Source organism: Lagopus leucura, unplaced genomic scaffold, assembly GCF_019238085.1.
Source record: "Lagopus leucura isolate 7727_CA_CO unplaced genomic scaffold, USGS_WTPT01 Super-Scaffold_100002, whole genome shotgun sequence".
In the NCBI taxonomy this organism is placed as follows: domain Eukaryota; kingdom Metazoa; phylum Chordata; class Aves; order Galliformes; family Phasianidae; genus Lagopus; species Lagopus leucura.
The window spans coordinates 22,558,492-22,570,805 of record NW_024962263.1 but is presented as its reverse complement, the minus strand read 5'-3'; the positions used below and the strand labels follow the sequence as shown (position 1 = coordinate 22,570,805).

The 12,314-nt window shown below is 36.2% G+C and overlaps 1 protein-coding gene across 3 annotated transcripts in view; it reads right to left on the bottom strand.

Moving 5' to 3' along the window:
* The window catches only part of SEMA5A (semaphorin 5A), a 314,328-nt gene that overhangs the window by 212,997 nt on the left and 89,017 nt on the right, over window positions 1-12,314 (bottom strand). For all 3 annotated transcript variants that reach the window (XM_042869442.1, XM_042869444.1, XM_042869443.1), the window contains exon 3: window positions 5,592-5,787. In XM_042869442.1, the coding sequence (XP_042725376.1) occupies window positions 5,592-5,733 (142 nt within the window). In that variant the 5' untranslated portion in view covers window positions 5,734-5,787. The remainder of the gene's footprint in view (window positions 1-5,591; window positions 5,788-12,314) is intronic.

Below are 12,314 nucleotides of genomic sequence, written 5' to 3'. Positions count from 1 at the left end.
TTCTAAATATTATTTGCAAACAGTTTACTTCTCACTGTCCTTACCTACAGGAAGTCTTGTTTCATAGCCTTCTCTAATTATTCAGGTTAAACACATTCATTTACTATATTGAGAGGAAAAGAAACAGTAAGAAAATGTTGGCTATCAATAAAATCAAGTATACTTTATAAAAATTAATGTTTCATAACTGTGTGCACATAAAAGCATATCCAGATAAAAATTAATAAGAATTACAACTGTACAGCTCTATCTTTAAAGATTAGCTTATTTTATGCTTTTTTCTGTCTAAACACTTCAAGTTATTTCAAACATAAACATACATATTTACACACACTATAAACATATACACAGATAAATAATCTTGAGCACTGGATCTCTATGTCCATTGTACAACCTGCATTTTGTTTCCTTGCCTTCAAACCTACAAGATGCACTACAGGATTTACAGCTTCTTACCTCTAATTTATTTCCAAAGTTTATGCTAACATACGTGATGAATCTTCAGCGCATACATGTAACATGAGCAAGCAGAATCAAGTTAAAAAAACAAATTACAACAGATTAGTGCACATTTGCACATCTAGAGGCAGACTCCTTGGAGAAAAAGAGATTTAAAAGAAGGACTGTGCATTATTACAGGTACTCTCAAGAGTGCATAACACACTGAACTGCAAACTACTGAGATGATTCTGTCAGTCCATCCCAATTTTTATTTACAGACCTGCTTTTATCTGATCCCTATAAAAACCGCAACTAACTTTAAGAAATAAGAAAAGGAACTTCCAGCTTCCAAGTGAAACACAAATTGCTTTATTCAACTCTAGGAAAGTCCTATGCATTCACAACATTAATTATGCAGATAAATAAATTACACTATGATTACTACTACAATTTATGAGACAAATACAATGGAAGAGTGTTTGTGGTCATGTCAAAAGTCATTTGCATGTGCATATGCAAGTTGTCTTCCCTTTCCTCTGCCTGGCACATTACTTGAGTAAAGGTTCTCAACTGGTGTGCGTAATTCTTGCCAGTTAATATGAGATGATACATCACAGGCTTTCAGCTAAAAATATTTAGCTTGAGAAAATCAATTATAAAAGTTGCACATGCCTCTACAGAAAAGGTAGCTTGACAGGATCATCACCTAAGTGTTTTTTGATGGGCAGTAGAAAAAGAAAGCAGGCTCTTGCAAGAGATGTAGTCCCTACCTATATTTTACCATGACAACTCCCTGGGACTACTTTTTCTTTCTATTTTTTTTTTTTGCAGTTGCTCATCCATACACACTACAGTAGATTCTCACTCCATTAGTTTTATTTAATAGTTCATACTCCACCTACCATGCTTCTCAAATTTGTAGAATGTTATGGGGCAGTGTGTCAAAGGCCTTACTGAAGTTCAGATAGATGATATCAGTGGCTCTTCCCTTGTCCAGTGACACAGTTATGCCATCATAAGAAGTGACAAAATTCATCAAGCAGGATCTGTTCTTGGTGAAGACATGCTTGTTACCCCATATCACCTCCTTCTCTTCCACGTGCCCTAGCATAGCTTCCAGGAGGATCTGTTCCATGATCTTCCCTGGTACTGACGTGAGGCTGACAGGTCAGTAGTCCCTTACCTTTTTTCCAGTCATCAGGGACACCTGACCACCACAACTTCTTAAATATTATTGAGAGAGGCTTGGTTAGTATACATCAGCCAATTCTCTCAGGATTCTGGGATGTTTGTTGTGGGGGCCCATAGACTTATAGATGGATACTCATGTTCCTCAGGTAGTTGTGCTTCTAATCTTCACTTACAGCAGGAGATACATTGCTCCCTGAGTTCCAATCTTTGATCCTGTAGGATTCATTCACGACATAGTTCTCTCATACATACATCTTCATCATAACTTGATACTCCACGTATTTCATTCCTTACGTACATTTTCAAAGACAAACCTCTCTTACTCATATTTTCTCTTGGTTTCTCATCTGTTTTGCTTAACTAGCAGCCCTGTAATTACTAGTCAACTGCTGCGTGCCTGCACTAGTAATGTTACCCAGTTATTATATACTGTATAACACATTGCACATACATTTCTACATATAATTTCAAAGATTTACTGATTACTCCCTTCAGATTATTTTGCTAAGTATGAGGTACAGCTTATCAGAATATTTTAAGAGAAGGAAATTTTTGTCATGAGTTCAAAGTTTAGATGCATCACAGATATGTACTGATTAATGATATGTATGTGTGTATATATATATTTTTTTATTTATTTATATATATCTTTTTTTTACTTCTGATCTTTTTTTTACAACAAAGGTCAGTAGTGTAGCATGGAAAAATATTACCAAATCTCATACGAGCAATCTGAAAATAAATGTTCCTACATAGCAGCATTCTCCACATCTATTCACAGCAAGACAGAACTGTTCAGTACACTAATGATGGCTACTTCGTAAGATGCAACTGAAACAAGAGAACAAAGCACACCTCTGTCTCCAACAAACCTTAGAACAGATAACTCAAAACTGAAAGAATTCACTAGAAATCAAGTAGATACTATAGTAGTCTAAAAGGCAGGATAAACCTAAATTCAAGCTGCTCTCCTATAGGTGGGCTGAAATTTACGGATAGAATCAGGCTCAGATCAATGCATTTTTAATCAACCTTTAGCATGTGGCACTGGTAACAAATCTAAATTATTTGCCTTCATAGTTGCATATACAAAACATGTAAATGAAACAATCATTTAGTTTGTTAAATTAAGTAAAGTGCCAGAATTTTAATTGCGCTTCTTTAATTTACAACTTTGTGTATGTATGTTATGATAAAATACAAAATTATCATTTAATTTTTAAATCTAAATTACACACACTATTTGAACACTAAGAAAACCTGCATTTCAAACTAAATCAGACTACTTAGTCCATCAATGAGAGATAAATGTCCCCCATTCACATTAGACAGATCATTTGCAATTCCAGTTTTAAAAAATATGACAAATTTAGTTCACTCCTCAACATATTGGAGAAAAGAAAGGCTGGCATCATTACTCTTATAGCATTAAAACGCTAGAACAACAAAAAAGACTTTCAGTACAGAACATTATATAAAGAGTGGAAACAAATCTTCTTGTCAATTAAATTTCAATAAATCCTAATTCATCAAAATAAAAAAAAAGTTTTCTCTTAGTGAAACAAAGAAAGCAATAGGTAATATAAAACATCTCAATCCTCACATCTTCACAGCTACACACTATTTGCAATTTGTTTTAAATTATAACATTAATGTAAAATAATTTAAATTCAAAAATATAAAAGACAATTATAAAAGTTACTAAATGCCCAATGTTTTTACAGACTACATTCTCTAAGTGTTCTTCACTTTGTTTCAATTATTCCTCAGCAGTTCATCCCAACACCTCAGAAGATAACTACTGGCTTGGCTACACAGGCAGTTCAGAGTAGAGCTCCAGTGCAAAAACACAATACGTAAGAGGTGGAAGCAGGGACAAAGTTATCAAGGAGGAATTTAGAAACACTGCATGGGCATGTAAGAATCAAGTTAATCAAAGTTCAAGAGCAGTTAAAACTTGCAAAGAATGTCAAGTCAACAAAAAGAGCTTCTAACTGCTACAACAACAACCACATATCAAACAGGAAAAATGTGAGTCTCGCTGAACTGGGCAGATGACCTAGTGCCAGCAGACACAGATTAGGCTGAGATACTCGACACCTCTTCAGTTTCAGCCTCCACCAACAAGGTCTCACAGGCCTCCGTATTTAGCAAAAGAGTTGAAGAACTATCAGTTATAAATGCAACCTGAACCAGGGATAACTTGCAAGATCTAAGCCCATAAAAATCAAAGAAAGAAGACAAGCTGCATCTATGACCAATGAGATAACCTGCCACTCTTCATCTCTGAAAAGAAACAGAGAAAGTAACAGAGAGAAAGAAGCAGCAAATAAAACATGAGAACCACAGGACAGCCAGTCTTTCTTCAATTCCTGAGAAAGGTCACTCAGTCTCCACAGAATACTCTTTCATGGAAAGATGGAGAAGATGGCGACAATGAATAGTCAGCATGGATTTGACAAAACAATGTCAACTCCTGGCCAACCTGATTGCCTTCCATAATAAAACGACTAGTTTCGATAATGAGGTGAGAGCAGTGGATGCAATTTATCTCAACCCTTCCAGCATTGTCTCAATGCAAGATAGGATGTTATAGCTTGTCTCTACAGATGGGCAATGAGGTGGATAAAAAAAAATGCTGGTTGGATGATCAGGTCTGGAGAGTAAGTGTTTAAGGACACTTACTCCACCAAGACTCTGATAACAAGTGAAGATCTGACTGATCAAAGGCTGATCCTGGGACCTACTCTGTTTAGCAGACATTTTAATCAACAACAAAGGGGAGGCAAGGCAAGAGGTGACACATTATTGAGTTTACAGATAACTCCAAATTCATTGATAAGGGCTGTCATCCAAAGGGACCAAGGTGGGCTGGAGAAAAAGGCCAAAAGCAACATCAAGAAATTCAGCAAGTACACAGGCAGAGGCCTGCACTTGGGAAGGAGCAACCCCTCAACACAGACTGGGTAGGAATTGCCTGGCTGGGGAGTAGCTGAAAAGACCAAAGCATCTTGGCAGACGTGAAAGAGCCAGAAGCATGCCTGTGTAGAAAAGAAGGCCAACAGCACCCCAAGCTTTATTAACAAGAGCATAGCCTGTTCAATGAGATAGAACCAAGGAAAGAGATCACAAAAGCAGTAAAAGCATCTAAAATGTTGCATCCCATTTATGACCTCACAATACACGCAGAGTGCTGATAAACTGAAACAATTTGCGTGTCCTGTTGGAGAGCCAACAAGATGGCCAAGGGTTTGAACATGACTTCCAGTACACTCAGTGTGAACTGGGCTTTGTCTAGCTTAGAGAAGGCCTTGAGGGAGACCTCGTGGTGGCTTCCAGTACCTGCAGATACTTAACAAGAAGATGGAACCAGGATCTTCACAGTGGTGCATGATGGAGGATGTCCTGGTATATAGTTAATTTTCTTCATAGTGACTGCTATATTGCTAAGTTTTGGATTTAGGAGAAAAACAGAGTTGATAACACATTGACCAGTGTTTTAGCTCTTGCTAAATAGTGCTTACACTAAGTCAAGGACTTCTCAGCTTCTCATACGTGACCTCCTCTAACCTGAGCTACATACTCCATGATCTTAGCTCTATTTTAATCAGAGAAGAAAATGAGTCACCCACTGTCAACTGACACATTCAGCAGCAAATTGCAAACAAACTTTTCAAACTTAGTTGTATTCATCCTGTGTTGAATACAGTCCAGGTAATTTATTTATTTTTTTTTTTTTAAAAAAAGAAAACAGCACTGAATGCACTTTTCTTTCATAACATGGTACATTACAAACAGAAGTTTTCAGGAATTAAAAGATTACACATTCCTTAGCATAATTATATATATATACACATATAAAATTATGCTAATTTTAATCAGAGAATAATTTTGTGTATATATATATATATATAATTTTTTCTAGAAAGAAGAAAGGACATATTGCTCTCACTCCTTACCCTTGTATGCAATAACCGGGTGCACAGCTTTGTGACAGTGAATATCTTCTGCATCTGGCTCCAGTATTCCCAATACTCCAAATCCTGCCAACAGTAGTACAAGAAGGCAGCTTCCTTTCATGGTGGTCATGCTGTCCTCCATAGCATTCACTTCTTTTAACTAGATACTCTTCTCGCACTCATGGGGGAAAAACACCTAGAGAATTCAGAGAAATTTACTCAAGCACAAAAGTAAATACAACAGAGATGTTAAACAATTCTTTGTGTTGTTTGGTTTTTGTTTTTTTTTAAGTAGCAACAAAATCACTAATGAAATCATTTTCTCTCTTTTTAGGATTTGACTCTCTGATAGCACGCAATCACAACTGTTCCTATAAATCCTTTATAAAGCCATCATCCCTAAATAGTTTAGGAATATTAATTTCCTTCATCAACCGGAAGCATTCAAAAATTGTTACTTATTACCTCCCGACCCTCCTGGAAACGTTTCATTTTGTATTTGAGCTATGGGAAAATAATGAGTGGTTTTTTTGTTGTTTTATTTAGATATAACAAATGAAATGGTACTTTGTGAAATAAAATCCATCCCATAACTGGGACTATTTTATAAGACATAAAGCAAGCTCTTGTTAAAAACCTGTTCAGAGTAATTGTTAAACCCATTTTTCCTCAGCTACCTTCTCATAGATAATGAAAACTGAACACATGCTTAGGAAAAACAAAAACAAAAAACACACACACTAAGATATGCACTGGTAAGGCTTTCACCAGCTCTCAGAAAGCGGAGTTGCAGACATGCCATTTCTGCCCAACCACAACAACATGAAGACATGTTCTTGTAGAACTGGCCTTCAATCCTCTCAAACATGCAACTTGCCTGACACTTGAGGCACCCCTGTAGGCTTCTCTCTGAGAAGCAAAAAAAACCCAAGGCCGCTCTGTGCAGCCACCACTGTTCCCAGTTCTACAGAAACATTAGGTAGAATAAAGTGTCCAATGTATCACACTTGTTATTACGCTCCAAAAATCTTGTAAGAGAGTCAGTTTTAATTCATTTTTTTTTCTTGTATTTTTTAAAAGAAAATGTCATGTGACATCAAGAGATCAGAAGTAATAGCAGGTTGATTCTGTCTGCATCTATAAATAGCTTTTTCATGGGCTTCATGGAATGAATAGAATCATGTTTAAGCTTCCCTATCACCATTCTAACTCCATGAAATAGAAAAGGTTCAGAAAACATCAGCTGTTTTCTTGTTCACTTTGTCTGCTCCCCCTCACTCCTTTCTCACAATGGAGAGAGATTTGATTCCTTACAAGTAGGAAGGAGAAAATAAATTGTTTTTTCAAATTACTGACTGGTCTGCAGTCATAACAGTAATAACAATCTAATGATGTGACTCAAAACACTTTTGCCACCAGCAGCTTTACCAAGTCCCAAAGGCTTGCCTGATGACAGCACACTTTTTTAAGGCATTATTGACTTTTAGAAGAGGAAGACAAGAGATTCAAGACAGCTCCATAATGGCAGAAATGTCATTCTGCAAATTAATGAAGCCATTCAGGAAAAAAATGATCAGTAAAATTGAATCCTAAAACATATGAGCTCGTTGACTTTTAGTGTGTTATTTAATAAGATGGAAATTTTCTATTTGTCTAAATAACCTAAAGGTTGAAATAAAGTATTTCAAACAAATAGATACTTCACAATAAGCCTAGTGTTTTAAAAGCTGTGCTCAGAAAGCAGAATGGTCAGCAAACATTGCTCTCTAATACACTGGAACCGCTGTCATAAGATAAATTGTGCTTCTCTTACTACTTTATTTTACTGCCTTAAAAATCCTTCCAGCCAAGACCTGGACCCATCCAATCCCCGTGAATTTAAAGCAAAATAATTAGATCACAGACATAATACATCTGAGCGCTATGTGAATTTAATAGTAGATTACAGCTTTTATGCTAAATTTGCTTACATTTCACAGAAAAAAAAAAGTGAGAGGGATGTTTCTAGCCTGTTAAATTCAGATTCCTATTTTTGAAGTCATATATCTTACAATACCACATTCCAGTGTGAATCTGTTCCTATGAATTGCTTGTGGCTCACAGCAGGCAACACCTGCTTATAGAAATTTTGTGCACTCACATATAAAGGGGCATCAAACTCCTGTTTCAGTGTTTTGGTAGTTCATTTTCTGCAAGGATAACATTTCAAGCATTATGCACCATTCGGATCCAAATTCAACCAGTTTATGCAGGTTATATCATAGTTAATGGATATTACTAACTTACAGATAGCACCAGTATATTACTACCAGGTGGTTCTAATTCAAGTTTCTGTAAGATTTTGTATACGTATTTAGGAAGGAAAATGAGGGACAGATACCACATCACAGGTTTTCAGAAGCTGTTTTTCTTGTTCATAGTTCAGCAGCAGCTATTCCAACAATTCTAGCAATGTGGTACTTTTATATTAAAGAAACGAATTTTCTTTCCTTTAATACACAGAGTCCCAGAAATACCCATAAATATGTGAATACAAAACTGAAATAAATTAAACAAGTGAAAATAGAAAGCTCAGCCTTCTCTGGCTCTCTGGCTGTAAATGCTGTATACCTGTACAGTCATGTTATAGAAGAATTTTAGGGCAAAAACTTTTTTTCTAGCCATGCTGTACTCCTTCTCTCACTATATGCTTTTCATACTGTGAGGATGGAGGCAGGAAACACTCCCTCTTGTCTCAAACAGAATATCCAAAGACAAGTTTAGCCTGTGCAGGAGACACAAAGAAAGTGAACGCAGTTCTGATAATATATCTCAGAGATAAACAGTAAAATTTAAGTTTCTTTCTAGCTCAACTACTACCTTTTTAAGTTTAATTAAATGTACTAATCCATTAATTCAATTTCATTTAATTAAATGCATTCATTAATACATTTAAAGTAATAAATTCAAATCAAATACATTGTGGGTAGCTGCAAGTAGATGCTTACATGCAACTCAGAAGAGTTTCAGCAACCCTACCCAGACAAAAGAACAGTAAAGCAAGCTGGAACCAGATGGAAATTTTATCACCAGGTCTCTCACAAGAAAAGGATGAGTTTTATGCAAGCTGAGCAACTGGGAGGAACAGAAACTCACTAACCACTTCACTACTGTACGGTATGGACAAAGGGAGAAAGGAAAAGGACTCTAGAAACCACAAGCTACACTAACACACAGCAAGAGTAAACAAAAATTTAAAAATTTAAAAAGCAAAAAAAATAATAATAATACACCTCTCAGCATGTATGAACAGCATGTACAGACATCTTAGAAAAGCCTTCAAAACCAGTTCTTTTCCACAGATTTTGCAGGAATTAGATTGTTCCCTTTTGCTCATCCTGCAGTAATGGCCTCCAAACAAGCTCCATCTCTCATCTTCAGATCCTGCCTGCAGGAGCATGCTGGTATAGGCAGTACCTGAACTCAATGCCTGTGCAGCACTGAAACAATGCAATATAGTCAGAAGTCTTGAAGCAGACAAAGGACTGGCCCTTTCTCCTTAATATTGTTATACCAAGAGCTGGCACTTCACACAGGGCATTGGACCAACACCAGCTGAATGTTAAACACAAAACTTTCAGGCTATTTTCCTCCATGTCTGCACAATGTCTATAGGCAAATCTCTCTCAACAGTGAAATGGTACAGTCAGCATTCTTCAGAACTGATCAGGAATAGCCACTCTGACCACTTTTTAAACTACTGCTATACATTTGGGAATTGGCAAATTAGACTATTATACAGTTTTTCTAGCATGGCTTTTTACATTAGGCTTCTGACAAATTAAATTTTACAAGTTTCTAAAAGACATGAGGATGTAAAAAGAAAAATGCAGAATTAGAAAATTCAATATATTATTCTATTTCTATATGTAAGGGGTTTTGTGCACTCTTTCCCTCATCTACTTTTCTGGACCATGTTTGACAAGAAGAAATGTAAGGTTTATTAGGTAAGTGTATTATCATTTACCAAAGTACTATTTAGTTTATCCATAAGGTACATTTGAGAAGGAAAAAATAATTCAAGAACTTTATTGGTTGAGCCAACAAAAGATATCTATTGCTAAAGAGAAAAGCTAAGCACGGAAGGCCTGTATCAGCTACAGTAGTTCCATGCAGATTCATTAGAGATTGTTCACTCCAAGCACTAAATTCATCTATTTAGGATGCCAATATTTCTAGATTTAAAAACAAAGCAAAAATTTCAGTCTACCTCTGAATTATAAACTGAGTTTTATTTTATTAGGCTAAAACAAGCTGCCATATAAGACACAGAATTGCCATGCAGTGCCAATATTGGCAACAATGCTTTCAAATAATTATCTATATTGACTCTCTGTCAGCTTAACAACAATTTCAGTGCATGACAAAGTGAACTTAAGTTCTGACTTCGGTGTAAGTATGGAAACAGAGTATGGTTAAAAGATGCCAGTTTCAGTTTACACGCAGTGCCTGCTATTGGAGACACTGCTCATGTAACTCACTGTTTCATGTAAAAAGAAATTCCCAAATTTCTTTGGGAAATCTATTTCACTTTCCCTGCCTGCTTTGCTACACTTCTGGCACTGCAAAACAGATAAAATTTGATAGAATTATACGAACTGCACTGGACAACGTACACCTTGTGCATAAGCATGAACCAGAAATAAAAGTACTTAGCTAATTACAGACTACATTACATCACACTATTGCATTAGAATAGTATTATGAATTCAAATAAATACCTTGTTCTGCATTATTACTGCACACTTTAAAATATTTAGCAATAATTATTTCATCTTCAATCATATCAGTACTTCTACAAATATCAAGTTTGTCTACTGTACTGTTAGTGGGACATCTTTACAACTTATTTGAAGAATAGAACATTACTGCAAGTAATGCAACTAAAAGAGGGAACTGCTGTTTTCTTTTTAATAAGAAAATCTTCCCATAGTTGTGCATTGTTAGTAAACATTCATAAAAATCCTGAAATTATATCAGCAGCTGCATGGCCATAAAACTGGAATTTGTGAACACCCCTAGGATGTCACTCAGTGCCTTTTTTCTGTGATGGCTTGATTTCATAAGCCAAACTCCTCAAATTCATATAAGCCATTTGAGAGGAGAATTGCTAGAAAAAGGAATACATAAAAAAAACTGTGTCATCTAACAAGTACATTTTAAAGGGAGAAGAATAGCTGTAAGGGGCACAGAGAAGGAAAATGGCTCCCTAAAACCAGAACTTAGCAGTCAGACAATATTACTTGTGTTCAAGTTGAATATTAGGAAAAACTCCTTCTCAGAAAGAGCACTGAGGCAGTGGCACAGGCTGCTCAGGGAGGTGATGGAGTCACCATCCCTGGAGGTGTTCAAGAAGCATGTGGATGTGGCACTGAGGAACGTGGTTAGGGTGAAGTAGGTAGCTGGTTGGTAGTTGGACTGGATGATCTTAGAGATCTTTTCTAACCTTAATGATTCTATGTTTCTATATGGGGTGGCTAAAATAAATAAATAAATAAATCTAGCTTAATTTTCAGAAGATGTCTATGTTCTCAATTGCCAGCACTGGCAACAGCACAGGTGAAATACACAAGTGAGAAGGGCTAGAGGCAGTTAGAGGCACCAAGGGGCCACATCAGCCTGGATTAACAGTGTTCCACTCTGTTCCAGTAAAAAATGCCTGTGTCTTTACTATGTACGTGTTAAATTTCATGTGTTTCACAAATTAGCTGTGTTCTTTTTTTTAAAAAAAAATCTCTCCTAAAATTACATTGACACAATTTGAAAACTCATTTAAATCTTGTTTATAAAATATAGTTACTACTGTGATTAATTCTGTGTTCCTGTCAAATCCACTAATAAAAGCTATACCTCCTTATGTTATCACTTTAAGACAAACCCCCTATTCTAAACAGCTTTAGAAATGTGTGCATCACTCAGATACTCGATAAGATTAGAGCAATAGCTCAAAGATAACCTCATTAAACACCAAAATGAAACTGGAGGCTCCAGACCTTCAATGCAGAAGTTGAAGCATTTGTCATCCTGTTTCATCACCAGATCCAGTAACGCAGACTGTTTGCTATGCAACAGACCAGGTCCTTCTAATTTGTATTCTCATAAAGTGAGACTCAGTTTCAACTAACAAACTGATTATCAAGTAGCTTCAACTTTTTTTAATTTTTTTTTTCTTAATGTCACTACTCATTTCTGCAGTGGTATGAATTTTAAGATCCGCAAGAGGCAGTTACCCATCAGCTGTCATTGACTAACACAGTTAAAAATAAAAAATAAAAATCAATCCTTAAACTCATAGCGACATTCTGCCAAAAACCTGCTAATGTCTGTTGCTTATGGTGACAGCAAAAGAATATTCTGTCACAAAAGCTAGTTCTCCAGGGCTGCTCGAAGAGATACAATATTTGTGATATCCATAAAGGTAGCTTTCAAAAGATAAATAAAGTTTTTATGATGCTTCAGATCTCATCCATCACACTATGGTCACGACTGCCTCATCAGTGGGCAGAGTGCTTGTGAATGGTAGCACCCATATCACCAGCCAGCCCAGCAGGTCCAGAACAGGATCACAAAGATAAGAATAAAAGTAGTTATACTAGTACAGCATCAGCCAAAATTAGATCAAAACCCCACATTTTGGGGAGTTTATTTTTCCTCCCCAGCCCCTGCTCTGTTAAAAAACCCTTA